Genomic DNA, 22,259 nt, shown 5'->3' on the forward strand with positions numbered 1-22,259 from the left:
ACAGAAAAGATACGCTAAACCACAGTTAGAACGGGGGGGGGGGTCTGAAATGACACCTAGAGACTGAAGTGGGTGTAGTAATCTCAGTGCTTGGAGGCAGAGGTCAGAGGCCATCTTCAGTTATAAGCAAGTTCCATACCAGCCTGAACTATATAGTACTCTATTTCTACCTTTTGGCTGTGTGATTTGAAAGTTTTCATCCTCCTAGGCGGATGGCTCATTATCCTCAAGGGTGTTTATTGCTTAGAAAGTAGAAAGCTACTTAATGGAAGACAGTATTGAAACAGTGTTTCCTCCTTGGACTTTTAGAGCAGAGGTTACCAGACTTCTGTCAAGAGCTGTACAGTAGTAATCTAGTCCTGAGACGTTGACTTATGTTGCAGTTGTCCATGTCTGTCACTGCGTGTGCTGCGTAAACAAAGGAGTATGGCTGCATCCCAAGAAGACTTCAAATTAGGTAGCAGGCGTTTGGATCTCAGACCTTAGTTTGCCAAGCCGCTGGGCGGTGATGGCACAGACAGGTGGGTCTCTGTGAGTTTGAGGCCAGCCTGATCTACAAAGTGAGTTCCAGGCCAGCAGAACTGTTACATAGAGCAACCCTGTCTTGAAAAACAACCAAACCAAACCAAAACCAAAACAAGAAAGAATTAGACTTTCATCTTTGTGGGTGTATGGTATGTGTGTTTGGGTCCCCTTGAAGGCCAGAGAGCATCATGCCCCTTGGGAACTGGAGTTGCATGTGGTTATGACTCACCTGACATGGGCCCTGGAAACCAAATTTGGGTCCTTTGGAAGAACAGCCAGAGTTCCTGACTGCCAAGTCATCTCTCCAACATCTTAAAAATTACATGCTTATACTTTTTAAAAAGGTGACAAAATACAATATTGCTAATTATCTTAAAATATGTTATCTTTACTTTTAAATTATATATATTTTTAGAGCAACATATATATTCTCTGTGTGTGTTTGTTTGTTTGTTTGTTTGTTTCAAGACAGGGTTTCTCTGTGTAGCTTTGGCTGTCCTGGAACTCGCTCTGTAGACCAGGCTGGCCTCGAACTCACAGAGATCAACCTGCCTCTGTCTCCAGAGTGCTGGGATTAAAGGTGTGCGCCACACCGCCCAGCCTCTGTGTGTATTTGTACACTTGTGTGAGTGGGTGCAGATGTGGAGGTCAGAAGAGGGCATCGGGTGTCCTACAGCACTCTCCACTTACCCCTTGGAGACAGTGTCTCCTGCTGAGCCTAAGACTTGCAAGTCTTCAGCTGACTAGAGAGCAGCCATCCCCAGCCCTTCTATTGCTGCCTTCCTCAGAATCAGGGATACAGTGTGTGGGATGCCAGGCGTATTCTGTGCATGTTGGGATCTGAACGCTGGCTATTGGAATCGCACAGCATTCTTCCAGTCCTAGCATTTCGTTTTTGAGACATGGTCTTACACTATAGCTCACTTAGACTGGCCTGGAACTCACTATTCTACAACAGGCTGGCCTCAAACTCAAGGCAGTCTTCGTGTTTCAGCCTCCTGGGTGTTGGAAATTCTGGTGTGGAAATAGTAAATTCTTTGCAAACTACAGCCGTATCTTGTATTTCCTTTTCTCTTTCATATCCTCTGAGCACAGTGTCATAGATGGGCAACAAATACACACACCTTAAAGACAGTCCCTTTAATCCGTTCAAATTGTGAGATCACCGCTCCCCACTGCGGGACACCTTCTGAGAAGGACCTTTCCTGTAGTTTCCTATCTGGCTCTTACAGTGTCCTAGGAAAGAAGGGAACTGGGCCAATGAGTTCTCCCATAATGCAGGTCAAGATCATGATGGAAGTTCTTCACTGTGTAAGTGAAGAACCCATTTATATTGCCTGGTAAATGGTAGGCCTGGGTTTAGAGACACTTCCTGCTGTAGCTGCGAATTGTGCCTCTTCACTCCCAAAAGGGAGAAGCCAAAGATGAGTGTCTTTTCTTTCTAATTTTAAACTTCCTGTTTTGCTTTAAATCTCTCATGAGGGTTAGCATTCTAATATTCCCGTTTTCTTGGCACAGAAAAGAGTCATTTCCGTTCTCCTTTCTCAACAGACAGATTTGAGCTTGGCAAAGTTAGAATTTTAATCCGTTTTGTCTTGTTGACCGTGTCCTTTGCTTTACAGAAGCTTTTCAGTTTCAGGAGGTCCCATTTATTAATTGTTTCTCTCAGTGCCTGTGCTACTGGGGTTATATTTAGGAAGTGATCTCCTGTGCCAGTGCGTTTAAGTGTACTTCCCACTTTCTCTTCTTTGAGGTTCAGTGTGGCTGGCTTTATGTTGAGGTCTTTGATGCATTTGGACTTGAGTTTTGTGCATGGTGATAGATAGGGATCTATTTTCATTCTTGTACATGCTGATATCCAGTTATGCCAGCACCATTTGTTAAATATGCTTTCTTTTTTTCCATTTGATATTTTTTGCTTCTTTGTCAAAGATCAGGTGTTCGAAAGTGTGTGAATTAATATCCGGGTCTTCTATTCAGTTCCATTGGTCCTTCTGTCTGTTTTATGTCAATATCAGGCTGTTTTCAGTACTGTAGCTCTGTAGTAGAGTTTGAGGTCAGGGATTGTGATGCCTCCAGAAATTCTTTTATTGTACAGGATTGTTTTGGGTATCCTGGGTTTTTTGCTTTCCATATGAAGTTGAGTACTGTTCTTTCAAGGTCTGTGAAGAATTGTGCTGGGTTTTGAGGTGCCCTTGATCTTGTGATCCTCCATCCCCAGCCACTCAGGTTCTGGATCTGATGAAGTAGATAAAATTATCCCACTTCAGTTTCTCAGAGGACACAGTCATTTAGTATCTGTGTTGAGCTCCTGAATCTGTCAGCCACACTGGACTCAGGTTTACACTTTCCTGTGCTGTGTCCTTGGCTGAGGTCACTTCCTCTTACTGTGAAAGAGGGTTTTCCCTCTAGATCAGCCAGTGGTGGTCACACCGTGATAGGCACAAGTAGTAATTTACCAACTGCTTTACTTTTCTTTGATATTTATATTACAGAGCCAGCGAGAGTCCAGCCCAAAAGAGGGAGGAGGGGTTATATGAGGAAGGGTGGGGGTCTAGATCATGAGGGGCAAACCCACAGAGACAACTGACCTGAACTTGAGGGAGCTCAGGAACTCTAGACTGACAGAACGGGAGCCTGCATGGGACCTACATAGGCCCTCTGCATGTGGGTGACAGCTGTGTAGCTTGCTCTGTTTGTGAGCTTCTAACAGGGGGACCAAGATCTGTCCCTGACACATGAGCTGGCTTTTGGGAACCTATTCCCTATGACGGGATGCCTCACTCAGTAGTGATACAGGGGGAGGAGCTTGGTCCTGCCTCAACTTGATATGCCATGCTTTGTTGACTACCATGGGAGGCCTTACCCTTTCTGGAAGGAGTGGATGGTGGGGGGAGGGTAGAAAGGAGGTGGGGGAAGGGAACAGAAGGGGAGGAAGGAGGGGAAGCTATGGTTAGTATATAAAATAAATAAAAAATTTATAAAACAATAACAACAAGAAACAACAAACCGTTACAGAGCCAGTAAGATGGCCCAGCAAGTGATGGCAGGTGGTCTTGCTGACAAGCCCAACACGCACATGCACGCATGCACACGTATATATGCACATGCACACACATGCATATGTAGTAAGTAACTAATACAGTTACACATACATTTAAAAATGTAGCTATGGGAAATAAGCCCAAGTTCTACCTCATTTCCCAAGGAGAAGGCCCATCTTGGCAGCCCACCTTTCTCTCAAAAACTCTGTAAAGCAGTAACTGCCATTATAACAGTGGAATCCAAACTGCCGGACTCCTATCTCAGCAGTCCATCTTGCTGTTCAGTGACTGGGGTCCTTATCTGTGCTGTGGAGGCGAGGGCATAACTGCCTCCTTAGGATTGTGAGCACTGGGGGATGTCACACACAGAAGGCACTTGGGGTGCAATGCAAGTGGATATTATTGTGTGTGCGTGTATGTGTGTGGTGTGTGTGTGCGCATGCATGCATGTGTGTGTGTGTGTGGTGTGTGTGTGTGTAAGAGCTCACTGTTACTCCTCAGGTGCTGTTGAGGCAGGGTCTCTCATTGGCCAGACATACCAGCAAGAGAGGCTGATTAGTCAGCAAGCCCCAGAGATGTACTTGTCTTCAGCTTTCCAGTTTACCATGCCCGTCTTTATTTTTTTTTTTTTAACAAAAGCAAAATCATGGGTTTATGGAATTGAACTCAAGTCCTTGTGTTGGCAAGGCAAGCATTTAAGGTTGTTTGTAGACAGGGTTTGGAGGTACTGTGGTTTCTAAAACTGAACTTACTCAGCTCATAGATGACAACTGTCTGCTATTCTGGAGACATCCCTGTGGTGACAACAGCTGTATGTCTAATATTGGGTACCAGGTCCCCCGAGTCTGTGGATGCCCGATGCTCTGTTCACTTCTTATTCTGTCATTTGTTCACTTGTGTTTTGTACACCATCAGTGTTCCAGAGTTTCAGGAAAACAGTATTTTCTCTCTCCATTTTGAAATGTGATTTTTATTTTATGTGTATGAGTTTTTGCCTGCATATATGTGTCTGTGATATGCAGACTTGTGTACATTAGCCTTGGAGGCCAGAAGAGGACATTGGATGCCCTGGGGCTGGAATCCACAATGTGGTGCTGGAAATTGAACTCAAGTCCTCAAGAAGAGCAGTCAGTACTCTTAACTGCTGAGCCATCTCTCCCGCCCCACATTTTCTTTTATTGTATCATTTTAAATTCAGGACCATGACCTATAAGTAATATAAATCCATATAAAGAATGATATACTCAAAGGCAGGAGACCTGGGTTTTTATTTTTATTTTACTTATTTATCTTTTTAATGATACCCAAGACTCACACCAGGCAAATGCTCTGCCACCAAGCTACAGCGTCAGCCCAGGGGACAGAGATGTGCTAGTGACTAGGTTTATGTTATTGGAGAACTTAACTTCCATGTTCCACTTGGCAAGTTATTATATCTGTTTCCTTCTTTGGGGGCAAATAGTGTTTGTTGTCACACAAATGCACACACATGTACACACACACTCACACGAATGTATATATAATACTTGAGGATATTATTCAATGGGAAATTGTCATTATGAAGTAATTGTGATTTCCTTGCTGTAAGTGGTTTCTTTATATTAAAAGTAATTACTGCTTTCTGTTACCAGCTTCGAGCTCAGAATCAGGTCCTGAAGAAAGGCGTCGTGGACGAGCAGGCCAATTCTGCTGTTCTAAAGGTATGCAGTGGGAACCCGGAGTAGCAAAGGTTGTTCCGTGTTTGGAAAAGCAGATAGTTTGGGGGATAAAGTCCCAACTCTGACACTGATTTACTAGGGGTAGGGATTGTCAGAGTGTTTACTGTGTCTGACTTTCCTCCTTGCTTAGGTATGTATATTATATGTCTTCTCAGCTTAAATAATGTAGAAAAATACTTCATCTAATGCGTTCCTTCTGTAGTTCAAGGCCTTTGTGGAGTCAAATCCATCTGGATGGATGCAGCCTTGTATCTGCCTCTCTAGGCAGCACTCTGAGAGGATGGCCATGTTTGTATTTGCGTCTCCGGTGCTCAACAAATAGGGCCTAAGAAATGAATTTGAAGCATGAAGCATGCGATCTGTTTATTCTTGCCGTTAGTTTGCTACTTCATGGTGACAACCCATGTTGACGTGTACACTGCTTGAACAACCCATTTTACCTCAGCACGTTTGCTAACTGAAGCATAATGGACTGAGAAAGAATTTATCTCTGCCCTGTTCTATTTGGCATATAATAAATACTGGCTTGTAGTACTTTTGACTGGAGAGATTAATTGTGGGATATGGATTACTTTCCTGAAACCCTTGAAGAATTGATCACTGACTCTCGTAATGTTTAGAACCTAGTACTGAGGAAGTATCTCCCAAATAGGCTGCTTTGTTTGGCAGCTCCTGTGCTGGTCTTGTGGATAACTGTGGTGCTAGGGGCGCGTGGATGGTCAAGGCAGTGGTGCTGGAAATACTTGGTTCTGTCTCTGAGCTCTCGCTCACTCCAAGCCAGGCACTGTACTAAGCCATCCTACACCTGTTATCTTATTTCCTGTTATCTCTGAAGGATCGATAGTATTGTCATCCTGTTGCAGAAGCTGGGCTTTAGGTAGCGGTTGGCACACCACGCTTCCGGAGCTGATGATTGGTTAGCGCAGTTAAAGCATCATGCAACCTGGAGGGAACTCATCGCAGCAGTGTAAAGATACTGCTTTGCGTCCTGTTCATCCTGAGCTCGCTGCAGTTGCAGCACAGTGTCACAGTACATTGTAACTACGGGACAGTGAATGTCAGGGTGTCCTCCGATTATTTAATTGGATCTACCCCTTAATGAATTTGCTTGGACTTTAAGAGTTTATGATAATTACTGAACTAAACCTATGTGTACCTTCGACCTTCAAGTAAAAATGAAAGACATCCTGAAAAACAGTAAAGAAGAAGAACATTTTCGACTCTTGGACACACGGTTGGGCTCTCCAGCTGCCTTCCTCATGCAGAGCATCCCAGAGCACACACAGCAGCCATGCAGTTAGGTTGCTGCTTCAGTACAGTTAGAGTATCTGTCCGTTGTTAGTCTTATGACTGTTCTTCTCAGTGGAAATAATCAAAGTGGACAGTAGACTCTGGTTGCTTTTGTTGGTTATCAGTGAACACAGAATTGTAAGTAAAATGTAGTTAATTATAACTTGTGCATTTTACAGTAGGGTGAAACGATGTCTCTAACTTCTGTTTCTTCCCTTTATAAAGAGTAGAAAATAGTCAGCAGATAAGGGTGTTGTTGAAGTCTTAGTTGTTGAGTCTATTTTTACGGGCTTGAAAGTGAACTGATATGGACCAGAGTGTGAAGTCGTCTTATGCTGTCTGAATATTGGCTTCAAAACCTACCAGGTGGCAGAGTTAGGTGGAAGGAGGTGTGTTGAGGAGACTGGAGCCCAGCTGTAGCCCTACACATGTGTAGGTGTCCTTGAAGGCCAGGTTAGGTTCTCAACTTGGCACAAAGAGGATGAGGTGGGAAAAGACATCATTTAAGTCCAGAGAACACAGAGAAAGGAGTGTAATCAGACTCCGGCCCTCTGATCACTGAAGGTGTTGCTAATAAGTCTACGGTTCCCTTTACACACTCAGGTTTATAAATGTGTAGCCCCTGGCCTGTCTGCTCGCTGTCACAGACTTAACAGAATTGCAGGCATTTTGCTTTATTTAAGTTGCTGATAGTCTGTTATTTCAATATATATATTTTATTTTATTTGTAAATATACTAGTTTGGCTGGAAGATCTTTTTGTGCAAAAAAAACATATCTGAAATAATAAACATAAATTATTCATTCCCCAAAGCAAGGGGATTTTATTTTATATTGGTTGAACAAAGACTTAAAAACAAACAGCCAGACAGTGTGAGGAACTATTTCTCTTTGATGTAGGAACAACTGAAAATGAAGGATCAGTCGTTGAGGAAACTACAACAGGAAATGGACAGTTTGACATTTCGAAATCTGCAGCTTGCCAAGAGGGTGGAACTCCTTCAAGATGAGCTAGCGCTAAGTGAGCCTCGAGGCAAGAAGAATAAGGTAAATTCAGCAGAGGCCCCTGTGTGGAGAGGGATAGACTGGCTTCAGTAGCTGAGCCACTCCGGGACCTCAGTGCTCCACTGTGCATCTGGTAACAGTCCGGAAGGGAGATGTTTGCTATTGATACATCCACATAGGGGCATTTTCCTGTTTTCTTTTGGTTTCGAGACAGGATATCTTCACGTAGCTTAGGCTGGCCTCAAATCCTCAATTCTCTCACCTTAGCCTCCGGGTGCTGGAATGACATGTGTGTGCCACCATGACCAGCTCAGGGGCATTTCCACAGGAAGGTCAGTTCTTAAGGATCTATTAGCAGCAAACGTGGATGATTGATTTAGTAGATGAGGAAAGTCATGGAGCATCTCATATTGCTCAGAGGTGATGTCGTTGTTCCCTTAATTCCTGCTAGCTGAAGGTCTGGCAGATGCAGTCAGGGGGTAGGGTGAGCTGTAACTGCTCGAGCAGGGAGTGGCCTGCTGAAGAGCAGCATTGGGCTAGTGGCAGAGTGTTAAGTCTTACGTGTATGTGGACCCATATTCTGCAAGTGTGTTAACAGGCTGTGTTGAAAGAAGCAGCAGATAGGGACCTGAAGGAGAATGTGTGGAGGGAAGAACGCTGGCTCTAGAGTTCAGCATGGTTCCAGTTCTCGGCCTGCCGTTTATAGCTCTACAACTTTGGCACAGTTGTTACTCTTTTAGCCTCAGTTTATCCATCTGTAGAGTGGATATGAGAGTTTAAGGCTTTGGGGATTGAAGTGATCACATGGAGTGTATTATCATGTGATAGGTGATACCTTTCCCAAATGCATCATTCTGTTTAAAAGGGCGCTCTGAAGTGTTAAGTGTAGAGGGGACAAAGAGGGCCTGCTATCATGTGATAGAGCTAGGAAGTGTGCTTGCTCTGGGGATTCCAGATGTTCCCTGGGAGGAAATAGCCATCTAGACTGCAGACATGACTATCAGGTGTTTCTGAGCTGGAGGGGAGGGGAGGGTCTTACTCTGTAGGCCAGGCTGGCCTCAGGTGTGTAGTGTAGTACTTCTCTTGCCTCGGCTGCCTAAGAACTGGGGTTACAGGTGTGAGCCACCATGCCTGGCTAACATAGCAGGTTAATTATTTAGCAGAGGTGCCTAAGAGTTGTGAGTTAGTCTTAGTTAAAGCTTTCAGGTTTGGAACACAAGGACCGCCAGTAAATCATTCCACAGTGTGCCTTATGTACTTTTTGTGTTCCAGATGTGGTGGGTGTTTAGTGTCTTTGGTTTTTGTAGAGCTGTGTTTCCAGAGGCTCCTCTCACCGCTGATTTGTATTGCATCAGCAGGTGAGTTCATCTGCAGTGATGAGTGAGCTACTGAGAAGGCAGAGATGGGTGGCCGATGTCTGCACACAGTGCCATTGTGAGACTGCTGCTTGAACAGTCTCAGCTCTGTGTGTCACACAGAGACAAGCATTCATTCTTAGATCTCCTAAATAGTGCTATTCTTTCTAGTGGATAAGTTCATACTCACAAGAAAGGAATTTTCCATAAGCTCAGCTTTTTCTTGTGTGCATAACAACATGGTTAGGTTTTTATTTAAATGGGAATATATGTAAACTCTTATAAGAACATGTATTTGCGAATGCTGCTATATGAGTTAATAGAACTTCTTAAAGGAATACAGTAATTCAGACTCTAACATAATCTCTCCCTAACCGAAAGATCAGGTTGAGATGAAGCTTCCTGCTATTCTTGTCTTCTAGCAATTCCTGAATTTATATGCAAAACCTGATGAGCCCATTTATTTTTTCTGTCCCTCTTTTAAGTTTTCTTTGTTGTCTTTGCAGTTCCAGTTTGGGTCCCGTAGGCAAAGTTAAGTGGTGAACTGTGTGCCTTTTGCAGGGTGGTTTGAAAAGGGTAAACACGTAGAAGACGAGCCACTGAGGCCGTAGGTGCTGCGTGCCTCAGCCTGTTCCTCTGAAGGATCGGAGTTGTGTGGACATAACGTGTTCTTTCCCTCAGAAAAGTGGAGAGTCGTCTTCTCAGTTGAGTCAGGAGCAGAAGAGTGTCTTTGACGAAGATCTGCAAAAGAAAATCGAGGAGAATGAACGGCTGCATATCCAGGTGACTGAAAATGGGTCTTGGGACTGACAAGATGGCTCAGTGGGTCAAAAGCCTGAAGGCCTATGTTCACTCCCTGGGCACCACACAGTGGAAGGAGAGAACCGGCCCCCACAAGTTGTCCCTCTGACTACCACGTGTGTTCTGTCTTGTGCCCACACACAATAAATAAACGTTTAAAGAAATGTGTCTTGGCACTGGAGAGATAGCTGTGTGGTGAGGACAGCTTACTCCTCTTCTAGATGACCTCAGTTCAGTTTCTACCTCCCATTTTATGGCTCAAAAATGCCTGTAACTCCACTTCCAGGGGATCCCTTTTCTGGCCCCCGAGGGCACTGTATGCATGTGGTCCAGGCTCATAACATTCAGACAAACACAAACTAAAACAAGACTCAAACATGTAAAATACATAAATACGCTTCAAGATGGGTCTTATAATAATCCGAGATGTGGAAAAAATTAATGCAAATAGTTACCTTGTTGTCTGCATGGATTTTTCATGTTTTCTATATGTCCCTTAAGAATGTACTGTGACTATGATTTGTTCATTTCTTAACTCTCACCCATGGCTTGATGTGAACATGTGCATTTGTTCAGCGTATTCAGATCAGAAGTGTGCTAGGCACTAGTCCCTCTACCTAGAGTTGATGAGCTGGGTCATTTGGTGGGAGCTTAGCAATAAGTATGGTTTGTTTCATGATCTATGATGTATAGGGTTTTGTTTTGTTTCTGTATTTTTGAGGTAGCTTTTCTTGTAGCTCAGTGCTAGCCTTGCGCACCCTATGTTGTCGAGAATGTTTTTGCAATCTTAGTCCCTTGCCTCATCTATGGAGTGCCGGCATTACTGGTATGCATCATTGTGCCAGCTTTGAACATCTTAGGGCCCACAAGACGGCTCAGAGCATAAAGGTGCTTGTCGCCAGGTCTGAGAACCCAAGTTCAATCCCTAGGACCATAAACCAACTCTTGTCTTCAGACCTCTATACATGCACACACAGTAATTAGAAAAAGAGAAATCTTGAAAAAAAATTTTTTTAAACATTTATTTATTTATTATGTACACAGTGTTCAGCCTCCATGTATGCCTGCAGGATAGAAGAGGGCACCAGATCTCATTACAGATGGTTGTAAGCCACCATATGGTTGCTGGGAATTGAACTCAGGACCTCCAGAAGAACAGTCAGTGCTCTTAACCTCTGAGCCGTCTCTCCAGTCCCAATCTTGAAAAAAATTTTACCTCTGCATTTTATATATAATACATGAATTAGCATCAGAGTTATAAAGGAAGAATGGTTTGTATGTTTTAGGAGCAGCACCTCAGTTGAATTGTCTATAAATAGTTGTCCAGAGTACAGATTTGGGGGCCTAAGAGAAGGGAGGTGCAGACTGTGGAGCAGTTTCTCTGTTCCTGTGTCATTTCTGCCATGTTTTAACTACGAGTCAAAGACCATATGATGCTTTTAAGCTATTTCCACATCTGTAAAAGAAAGTGCCACCCATGCTCCCCGTGGGAATTAAGTGCTCTGGTGCCTTCAGCTCAGCCCCTCAGCGGTGCGATAGTCACAGGGCGAGTGGTTGCTGCTGTCCTCACTGCATGCACTGGGCTCTCCTCCTCTCAGTTTTTCGAAGCAGATGAGCATCACAAGCATGTGGAAGCAGAGCTGAGGAGTCGGCTGGCCGCTCTGGAAACCGAAGCTGCTCAGCACCAAGCTGTGATCGATGGCCTGACCCGGAAATACATGGAGACCATTGAGAAACTACAGAACGACAAGGCTAAGCTAGAAGTAAGCTCTACTGCCCTTGGGGGCTAATTAAGACCTAGGTCAGGCTCCTGTAAGTTCTGGGGTGCTGCATGGGGACTCAGCCATAGGCAGGACTGTCAACTTTTCTTTCCTCCCAAAATTCAGGTAAAATCTCAGACTCTAGAAAAGGAGGCCAAGGAATGCCGACTTCGAACAGAAGAATGGTATGTGGAAATGGGAATGGGGCCCTGAGGTCAGGCTCAGACCCAAGCCTCTGCAGGCCACTGCCAGGGAGGGCCTTTTCCAGTCACACGGCCACAGCACCTGGACAGAGTGGCCTCTGCTGGGCCTCAGGATAGGTCTGGGAGGCCCTGCTCTCAACTCTGAACTGCGACTCTGTGTTTCTGACTCTCCTGGGACAGGGACCCTAGTAGTCTCCAGCAGGAAATATGACGATAAACGGTGCCACTTTCTTATGGTACATTTTGAAAAAGATTGAGATATGGAATCCATTTGAGAGATCTCTAAATCTTAGCGCATTACATAGCAATGTTCCAAAACCATTCGTAGTCTTAATGTTTTGTTTTTTGCTATTTACCATAATACATAGGTTTCACTGCATTGGTAGAAATATATGTGTGGCTTAGATGGTATCTGTGCTAATAATTTAGCCAAAACAGAAGTTATCAGCTTTTGAACTCAAGTAAGAAATAATCTGGAAAAGTACTTTTTAAAAAACTCTGTGCAATGATAATTGAATAAACATTTATAGATAGTAAATAGAAAATTTATGATTATCTTGGGGAAGTAAACTCAGGTTGTGTAAGAAACTGGAACTCCGGTAGATTTCCCAGAAGTCTCTGGGGCTTTTAGGAATGGGGCTGGTTCCTCTCTTAACGTCAAGTTTGAATAACTCTTAGAGGAATGTTCCAGATGTCAGCACAGCTCTTTGAAAGCCTGCTGCCAGTTGTTGGGATAACAAGCAATCGACGATTCGTTGATTGGTAATAATGTGGTTTTGTGGGTTCTTTTATCTTTCAGTCAATTACAGTTAAAGAATCTTCATGAAGATTTGTCAGGTAGATTAGAGGAATCCTTGTCAATCATCAATGAAAAAGTACCTTTTAATGATACAAGTAGGTATCACACAGACATACGTTTTCTGTTATTTGCATCTTTGACTCTCTGTGGTAGCTGGTTAAGTATGATTATTTCTAATCTCAGCAAAAAAACAAATTGACCTGTTGGAGGGCTCTGCTCTCTTGATCAATGTGGTATTTCCTAAGGACATTCTGAATTCTCTCCAGAGCCAGCAAAGCCAGCCTGCGTGGGAGGTGGTGGAATATTTGCATAAAAGAAGTTGATTTTGTGGCTGGGGTGGGGAGGGGTGGTTCACCATGGATGTATCTTTTCAGCCTGTTAACTTCTGCTTCTGGATTTCCCAGTGACAGGAAGCCTTTGGGAAGTCTAGCTTCTATTTCCTCCTAGGGATGGCCTGGTAGCTCACACATCCAAGAGTAAGAAAAAGAATTTAGACAGCACTCACATATGCGGTAGATGTCTAACCTTAGGTGCGAACGGAATGAAACTCTTGAAGGCAAAAAATACTTATCTGGGAGGCCAATGAGATGGCTCGGTGGGTAAAGGAGCTGGCTGCCAAGAAGGCAAGCTGAGTTCAGTCCCCACAACACCCCAAAGTTGTCTTTTGACTTTCATCTGCTGTGGCATTCAGGCGTCTGCTCCTACCTGCTTGAAAAATAAATTAGTTCTTAAAAATTAAAAAAAAAAATAAAAGAAAATATATTTGGAATTCAAAGCCCACATTCAAGTTAATACAATCAAGTTAATCCACACTTCCTTTTTCTACAGCTACATTTGAAATTTGGTTTTTAGTTCCTTTAATTTCTTGTTAGAAAAGCTGGGGAGGGGGTGAAGAAAACAGCATAGGTGCTGCTGGAGAGATGGCTCAGCTGTTGAGAGCTCTGGTTGCTTTTCCAGAGGCCCTGGCTCTGTTTCCAGTGTGCACGAAGTAGCTCCTAGCTGTCTGTAATCCTAGTTCCAGGGGTCTGGTGCTGTGGAGTGCATGTGGTGCACAGGCCATGTCTGTATCAACAACCATCCCTGTGCCCAGCTTCTACACAAGGGACACACAGTGTGAGGGGTCCTCTGCACAGGCCATGTCTGTATCAACAACCATCCCTGTGCCCAGCTTCTACACAAGGGACACACAGTGTGAGGGGTCCTCTGCAGGGTCCTCGGTGAGCTCTCTATCACAGTGATGGGTAGTGAGGGCCTGTGGGAAGAAGTCAGGCAAGCACAGTGAGGATTTTGGTGAAGCAAGTGTCTCCACCCGCTGATTCTGTCATTGCTGCACAGCACTGGGAAGTCAGGGAGAATGCCTGTGGGAAAGGCAGCCAAATCTGCTGACTGGATTTTGTGACCTTGAAAGGACTAGTCATTTTTTCTTTTAATTAATTAATTTCATTTTTTTGGTTTTTTTTGAGACAGGGTTTCTCTGTAGCTTTGGGGCCTGTCCTGCAACTAGCTTAGCTCTTGTAGACCAGGCTGGCCTCGAACTCACAGAGATCTGCCTGCCTCTATTTCGCAAGTGCTGGGATTAAAGGTGTGCACCACCACCGCCCAGCAAGGAGAACCAGTAATTTTGTGGTGCCTGGTGCTAGGCAGCATCTGTGGCAGGTGGCAGGCGGCCTGAGTGTGAGGACTGCAGAAGACTGTTGGACCAGCCAGGAAAGAAAACATTGAGGTGCTGGGACCCGCAGCAGCAGACAGTGAAATATGGTCCTGCTAGGGACACTGGCATTTTTGGAGGATTAGTGTGGCAGCCAGGGGAGGGTTATTGTAGGAGAATGATGGATGACAGCAAGAATATTAGGAGCCTTTGTAAGGAATCTTGAGAGGTCCCAAAGAGGAGTTTGAAAAGATTTCTTTGAAGTGGAAATCCAGGAGTAGTTTGTTTGTTTCTTTTAATCCTGAAGTTAAACAAAGAAACAGTTATTACTTACCTGCGAAACCACAGCTTCCCTATATATTCCAAGCTCCTTTGCTGTGTGTCGGACATTGAGTTCTCATAGGAAGGGTTTTGCAGTTGCTCTCCTTTGAAGACTGAGCTGAGCTCTAATGGGCATCACTTTTGTGTTGTAGAGTATCATCTGTACAATGCTCTCAACGTTCCACTGCACAACAGGAGACATCAGGTAAAGGATGGAGTGGGCGGGTCCATACGCTGTCCTACCATAGTCTGATGTGCTACTTACTCACTGCTTTGCTCTCTCTCATCCGTTTCTTTAAACCATGAGTTGCTTTGATTGAATTCATGTTCTGCTGATTTTTTAGATTTTTATGTATTTTTTACATTTGTAATTTATTGGGGGAGTGCTCCTATGTGGAGGCCTGAGGGCAGCTAGTGGGAGCCTGTTTCCTCCTTCCACTGCATGGGTCCTGAGTATAGTTCTCTGATCGTCAGGCTTGTTGGTGTTGGTGGCAGGCACCTTTACCCAGTACTACTTCTGATTATTTTATTAAGACAGGGTCTCACTGTGTAGCTCTGGCTGTCCTGGAACTCACTGTGTAGACAAGGCTGGTTTCAAACTTACAGAGATCCCCTGCCTCTGCTTCCCAAGTGCTGGGATTAAAGGCATGCACCACCATACCTGGCTGTACTTCTGATTTTTGATGTTTTTCTCATTTTATCACATTAGAACTGAATTTTGGGATGCCTTGCTGTTTGAACCAGGCTTTTGTGTTAGGGTAGTGTGCTTTTTTAGCCAAGGCCAAGTGGAGGAGGTGGATCCGCCAAATCCGATGGCTTTCTAGGTTGCTCGGATGGGAGGACGCCGAGATTCGCGTGGGAGCGAATGAATGTAGACTGAGGAGTGCTCTCACTGGGGTCCAAGTGCTTTCCAACAATTGCTCCGTAGTTGACTTGGTGTGCTTTGCATTTTAAAGCTGAAGATGCGAGATATAGCTGGGCAGGCCCTGGCTTTTGTTCAGGACCTCGTGCCGGCTCTTCTGAACTTTCATACCTACACGGAACAGAGGATTCAGATTTTCCCTGTTGATTCTGCCATTGACGCCATATCACCATTGAATCAGAAGGTAAGTAGTTATGATGCCTTTCTTGCCATGGACAGATGGGGAGAACAAATAGGGACTTCTGTTCAGACTGCTTCCCTGTATTAGCCAAGTACCGTGGGAGTCATGGAAGAAGTCACAAGTCATGGTCTTCGCCAAAACACAGTATGGTAAATACAGGGTGTTAAGAGATTAAAGCTAGGGGCATTATCAGAAGACTGCAGAGTGAGCAGTGGAGGAAGTGATGAGAGAGACAGACAGAGAGACAGAGAGGCAGAGAACGAGCACGCAGTTGAGCTAGCTACCAATATGGCCAGTAAGTGTGGAGTCATCTAGGAGGGGCGTGCCCTGTGAAGAACTGAAGATTCTCTGGAATTTGGAGCCTTGGAGACTGAGTGAGATTTGGATGTAGGAAGAGGGATGGTGATTGTCTGAGCTCCCGGAAGGAGCTGTATGAGGGGGAATGTCAGGCAGGACAGCATGGTGGGTGGGCCTGAGCTTTGGGGAAGGATGGGAGGGAGTGCTGAGCCAACTTCTGGGCTGGAATGTGAAGCCCCCAGAGTGGGAAATGGGATGAACGTTAGGAGAGCAAAGTGGCTTCTTCCCCATTGGTTACAAGATTGAGGCCTGGGCAGCTTTTGATAGCGGTTGACAGAATTCCATTTCCGTTTTTGCTAGGAGGGCTAATTTGCTGGCATGTTTCTGTCTTGTTCATACTGCTGTGGCATCGTTTGTGACTTACGTCTACATTGGTTTGACTCTGTCATTGGTCCAAACAGCCAGTGCAGTCTGCTCTTCGTTCCTTCTGCTGAGGTGGCTAGTGGGAAAGGGCGGAGCCAGTTGTGTGGGTCTGTGGGGCTTACCTCAGGATAAAGGAGGTTTGCATGTAACTTTCTTCAATCCTTCTGCTTCCTTTTGGCCAAAAGATTTTTGCCTCCCTACCCAGGTAGTTTTAAAAAGGATTTAAGGACACCGTCAAAGTTTTATTTTATTATTATTTTTTGTTTTATTATTTTGAGACAAGATTTCTCTCTTTAACAGCCCTGGCTGTCCTGGAACTCTGTAGACCAGGCTGGCCTCTGCCTCTGCTTTCTGAGGGCTGGGATTAAAGGTGTATGATACCATCGCCCTGCAAAAAATTTTATTTAACTGTAAAACTAAAATGCTAATAAATATATTCGTTTTATATGACTGGACATTAAGCTACCCAGGACTTAGTGGTTTAAAACAGTAGATATTGGCTGTCTTCCAGTTTCTGGGATCAGGAATTCAGGGACCAGCTACCTAGGGAGTTTGCAGCTCCTGCCATCTCATAGGATCACACTCACGGACGGTGTCACTGGGACTGCATTCATCTGAAGGCCTCACTGGCTGGAGTGTACTTCTGAGGTGGCTCAGATTTATTTACTCACATGCTGGCTGGTGCTAAGGAGCCTCTTGCTCATGTACCCTTCTCTCTAGGGTAATGTTCTCATGACATGACACCTAACGTCCCTTAGAGAGCTTGGCTCAAAAGACGTGGAAGCCATAGTCTTTTGGGACACTTGGCTAGTTCCATTTGTCATGCCTGTTGTGTTATTAGTCACACAGACTAACCCTGAAACAATAGGAGTGGGTAGCATTCAAAGGCAGGAATACGTGGACCTCATTGAGGTCAACTTGGAGGCCAGCTCACATACAAGGGAAGCTGAAGGATCTTGCTACAGATGTGTCCTCTGAGAGCTTGATAATGTCATCAGCCATGCTTTTCTACTTAGTCTGACTCTTCCTAGCTTGCTTGGCTATTTATTTAGTCATCTATCCATTCATTTACATAATGTAATATTTCTAGGCATTGGATATAGTCATGTCTACAGATATCCAGAGTGCCTAGTAGGCAGGAAAGACTTGGGCTCTGAAGTTGGACTTCTTGGCATATTTTTTAGCTGTGCTCCCTTGGGAGATTTATTTAATCTCTCTACTTTGAATTAGAGAGAAACTTGCCCATGTCACAGATAAAACAAGTACCAGTGCCTGGCATGCACTAAGTGCTCGGCAGAAGTTAGCCATTACCATGCTCATGCTTCAGTAGTGCTTGATTTTCATCAGTTTTAGTGATGCACAAATCCATTGAGCCTCATAAAAATAACTTTTTTTTTTTGTCCAAGACAGTATTTCTCTGTGTAACAGTCTGGACTGTCCTGGAGCTCACTTTATAGACCAGGCCAGCCTTGAACTCATAGAGATCTGCCTGTTTCTGCCTCCTGAGTGCTAGGATTAAAGGCATGAGCCACCACTGCCCAACAAAATAACTCTTCTAATTTTAATTTGTCCAGAACACCTCATTATTTTGCAGGATTCGTGTATTTCTTAGTATTTCATCTTCAGTACTTTGGCCTGTGAAAGTCCCTCTGGTTTTTCTACAAAGTCTATAATATTGAAGACTTGGAAACCTTTTGCTAGAAGATGGCCAAGATGTGTAAACTGTTTCTAGACTCTTAAAGTAACTGGAAACTTCTACTTTACAGCCGTGGACAGTGGAGCCCAGAGTGCTTGAGCTGTGCAGGACAGTATTACTGTGCAGTGTCCGTGGGGTCACCTGCATTTTGTAGAAGCCAGGACAGTACGTGTCTGTATGCAGAAGTTCAGACTTGAGTCATTCTGAAATACCTCGATGACTGAGACATTTCATAAATGCATCTTATTTCCTTTGCTTCTAAACTGTCAAAAATATAGTGGGATCCCGACCCCCACTGATGGGATTACTGCCCCCCCCATCACTACACAGGCCAAGCACACAGTGTAGCACTGGGCTATAGCCACAGCATCTGTTTGCATACTATGACATCAGTGATGATAGTGAACATTTTCACTCACCTTGCTGACATCCTGGCATTTGCTAACCCTGAACTGTGTGTACAGTAAAACACGAAGCTGCCTAGTGGGCTTGTTTTGAAAACTGAGATGCATAGTACAAAGTCTGCCCAACCCTTCTGCTTTTTCCTCACTGGGACCCCTGCAAAGCAGCCAGTGTCCAGGGACCCTGGCCCACTGCTCTCTTCGTGGCTGGGCTGGCTGTATCCTCATTTTCTCAGCTTCCTGGTTGGTCATTGTGTCACCTGCTTCCCTGATTTGGATAGCTAAGGGGACTGGAGAATTTTATCTGTGACTTTTTATCTGGGGTTTTCCAGAAATGTGTTGAGAAGAATTTCAGTGTGAAGTCAGAGTCCCTCTCCCGAGTGCTGGCACTTATTTTTCATCAAATTCATTCAAACCTTCTGCTCCTACGCAGTTCTCTCAACACCTTCATGAAAATGCATCCTACGTCCGCCCCCTTGAGGAAGGAATGCTGCATTTATTCGAAAGTATAACTGAAGATACTGTGACTGTCCTGGTAATTTTCCTCCTTGTGGTTTTTCTTTTGCCTTTTTTTTAAAACTAAGGGGAAGTGTGGGCTCTCATTGTCTGGTAGCACTTTTAACGGTGGAATGATCTTTATCCAGGAGACAACTGTGAAATTGAAGCCATTTTCAGATCACTTAGCTTCCTACATCCGCTTCCTTAGGAAAATCCTTCCTTACCAGTTAAAAAGGTATTTATTCCCTGGACGCCAGGGATCTTGGGGTGTTGGGGTGGGACCTGACCTGTTCTGGAGTTAATCAAAAAGTAACAGGCGTCTTGCATCTGTCTGGACCGGCTGCAGCCTGGCTGATAACTCAGTCAGCTATGGTTTTCAGCGGCCCTCTAGTCTGCATAAGGTCATAATCAGTGTTTTCAGTAATTGGGAATGACACTTTTCTTTTTAAGAAACATATGGTTTTGGGGTTTTCTTTTTAAATCCTTTGTTTTTAATGTCTAGATGGGAGTTAGAACATTTAACTTCTACATTTGAGTCATAATCCTTGGGTATCCTTAGAATGATATCTTTTTATTATTGGAAACTTACTTCAATTATAAAATAAAGTCTTTCTCTGCTCTGGATCTTCTAGGCTATGCCATCCGAAACCCCTTAATAATGAGCATTAATATTTTTAATTCCACCTTACATTTCTAGAAAGGTGTAAAAGTGTACTGGAAAGTTGATAGAATTGCTTGGAAGTTTTCATACTGTTTGTTTTGAGACAAGTTCTCACTAGTCTTGGCTAGCCTAGAGCTTGCTACATAGATCAGGCTGACCTTGAATTTATAGAGACCCACCTGCCTCAACTCCTGAGTGCTGGGATTAAAGGGTGCACTTGTGCCTTTCTTTGATTTTAGTTTAGAGTGTTTTGCTAAATCCTTCTCTTGGTGGCAAATGCCCTTACTTACTGAGCTATCTTGCTGGCCCAACTTTTTCCAGATTGTCACTGTGAGCTGGTGACCTGCTCTGTAGAGGGATGAGAGGGGTCAAGTAGAGAGGAGACAGGGACTGGGGTGTAGATGGAGTCGTCCTCTCTGTGAAATTCTCTAGGTTTGTTCTGTTTTGTTTTGGGGGCGAGAACAGAGTTTGGCTAGCACAGGCTCACCTGAAGCTCGCCATCCTGCCTTAGCCTGTGATAGTGGGATTGCAGGCACACCACCATACTTGACATTTTTCTGGTTTTATATGGACCTTTTTACTTGATTACTACTTATTAAATAAACACTATTAAGAGTTTTTATTTTTAAACTTTCTAGTTAAGGTACTATTTAAAGTTGAAAATGGTAAAATATATTTTGTGATAATATATTTTTTAACTTTTGTTTATTTTTATTTTATCTACATTAATATTTGGCCTGCATGTATGTCTGTGTGAAAGTGCTGAGTCTCCTGGAACTGGGATTATAGGCAGCCGTGAGCTGCCATGTGGGTGCTGGGAATTGAACCCGGGTCCTCTGGAAGAGCAGTCTGTGCTCTTAACTGCTGAGCCAGCTCTCCAGTCCCATTTTGTGATAATATCAATCTAGTATTTGTTTTTAAATTTGAGCCTATGTAACAGCAATGCCAACTTTTGTTTAATTAATCCTCTTTAGGGATTCAGTTAATTAGAATGTCTCCTATACATAGCTTGGGTTTTCCTAGCAAAGATTCTCTGTTCAGAACTGAACTGCCCAGCTCACTCATGTGGAACCAAAGATTCTCAGGTCCACATGCCCACGCTCCAGCTGCTCCACCTGGGGTGTCATCACTGACCGTCATATCCCTGCTGTGAATGCCGCAGAGCTGGCCCCTTCTTCACAACTTTTCTTGGAGTTAGGTTCTTTTGTTCCCAGTCCTCATCCAAATCCACAGGGAAATGGGACAGTTTTGCTTTGTTTCTTGGAACTATTTTACTTTAAGAGTCTTGTGAGAAGTCTCGGTGAGACAAGCGTGCCTATTTTAAAAATTTTTAATATGATCCAGAGATATGGCTCAGTAGGTAAAGTTTGGAGTTTTCGAGACAGGGTTTCTCTGTAGCTTTGGAGCCTGTCATGAACCAGCTCTTGTAGACCAGGCTGTCCTTGAACTCACAGAGATTCACCTGCCTCTGCCTCGTGAATGCAAGGATTAAAAGCGTGTGCCACCACTGCCTGGCTACCATGAAAATATTTTTAATACTTAAAAATATATTACTTTCATGCTGGAGAGAGTGGTTAAGGGCACATTCTATTCTTCCAGAGCTCTTGGGTGGATTTTAGCATCCATATGACAGCTCACAGCCATCTGTAACTCCAGCTCCAGGGGATTCAATGCCTTCTTCTGGCCTCCTCAGGAACCAGACACACAAATGGTGCACAGACATATATGCAAGCAAAATATTTAGACAAATAAAAAATTATATATATATAAAGCATATAAGCACATATATAAAACATTTAGACAAATAAAAAGTTTTATATATACAAAACATTTAGACACAAAAAATAAATCTTTTATTTAAAAAAATAAAAAGGAGAAGAAAGTCATCTGGATGCTCACTTTTGAAACCCTGCCATTTCTAGTCTAGAAGAAGAATGTGAATCTTCCCTTTGCACACCTGCACTGAGAGCCAGGAACCTGGAGCTGTCCCAGGATATGAAGCGAATGACGGCCGTGTTCGAGAAGCTGCAGACGTACATCACTCTCCTCGCCCTGCCCAGTAAGTAAGACTGCTGCTCGTGGCTCACCTTGAATGCAAGAGTACAAGAAGCTGGAAAGGGGACATGGCTTAGCTTGGGAGAATGGGCAGGGCATAAGATCTGAAGTCAGAACCTTGAATTCCGTGAGCAGAGTTAATGAAATTAAGGAGTAAATGAGGGTGAATGTTGTGTTACGAAGTTAAGGTAAAATATTTGTCATTAACCATGCATTAAGTAGTAATCCCCCTTCTCTTTTTTCAGTGTAGAAGGGTGAATCATGACTGTTCGTGAGGCGAACATAATAACCACTTCACTGTGGAAACTGCAGGGGCATCATGGCCCTTTGTTAGCAGCCAGAGCATATGCGACCTTTTAAAGGTGCCCATTGTTTCCCTTTTGCCCAGTTAGAGAAAAATACTGAAGAAACTGAGTGAACCTCATTTCTAATGTTTTGAAGAAATCCATGTTTTTATCTAGGCAGAGTGGCACATATCTGTGTTCTCAGGACTCAGGAAGCTGAGGCAGAAGTATCTTAATTTTAAGTTCAGCCTGGGCTGTAAAGAAAGGGAGCAAGGGAGGAGAGGAAAGAGGGGAGGGAGGAAACGTCTATTATGACATATGAATGACACCATAAAAGTGCTTTGTTTTTGTCTTTTTATTCTCTCAGTTGTCT

General features: G+C 43.9%; 1 protein-coding gene across 1 annotated transcript in view; it reads left to right on the forward strand.

Moving 5' to 3' along the window:
• Ppp1r21 (protein phosphatase 1 regulatory subunit 21) overlaps window positions 1-22,259 on the forward strand; it is a 62,033-nt gene that overhangs the window by 8,958 nt on the left and 30,816 nt on the right. Inside the window, exons 2-12 of the mRNA XM_005354722.2 lie at window positions 5,201-5,269; window positions 7,477-7,623; window positions 9,618-9,719; window positions 11,336-11,500; window positions 11,624-11,682; window positions 12,500-12,594; window positions 14,621-14,673; window positions 15,425-15,574; window positions 18,822-18,923; window positions 19,033-19,121; window positions 21,470-21,606. Of these exons, the coding sequence (XP_005354779.1) occupies window positions 5,201-5,269; window positions 7,477-7,623; window positions 9,618-9,719; window positions 11,336-11,500; window positions 11,624-11,682; window positions 12,500-12,594; window positions 14,621-14,673; window positions 15,425-15,574; window positions 18,822-18,923; window positions 19,033-19,121; window positions 21,470-21,606 (1,168 nt within the window). The remainder of the gene's footprint in view (window positions 1-5,200; window positions 5,270-7,476; window positions 7,624-9,617; window positions 9,720-11,335; window positions 11,501-11,623; window positions 11,683-12,499; window positions 12,595-14,620; window positions 14,674-15,424; window positions 15,575-18,821; window positions 18,924-19,032; window positions 19,122-21,469; window positions 21,607-22,259) is intronic.

The sequence above is a fragment of the Microtus ochrogaster genome, chromosome 16 (genome assembly GCF_000317375.1).
Source record: "Microtus ochrogaster isolate Prairie Vole_2 chromosome 16, MicOch1.0, whole genome shotgun sequence".
NCBI classification, from domain to species: Eukaryota; Metazoa; Chordata; class Mammalia; order Rodentia; family Cricetidae; genus Microtus; species Microtus ochrogaster.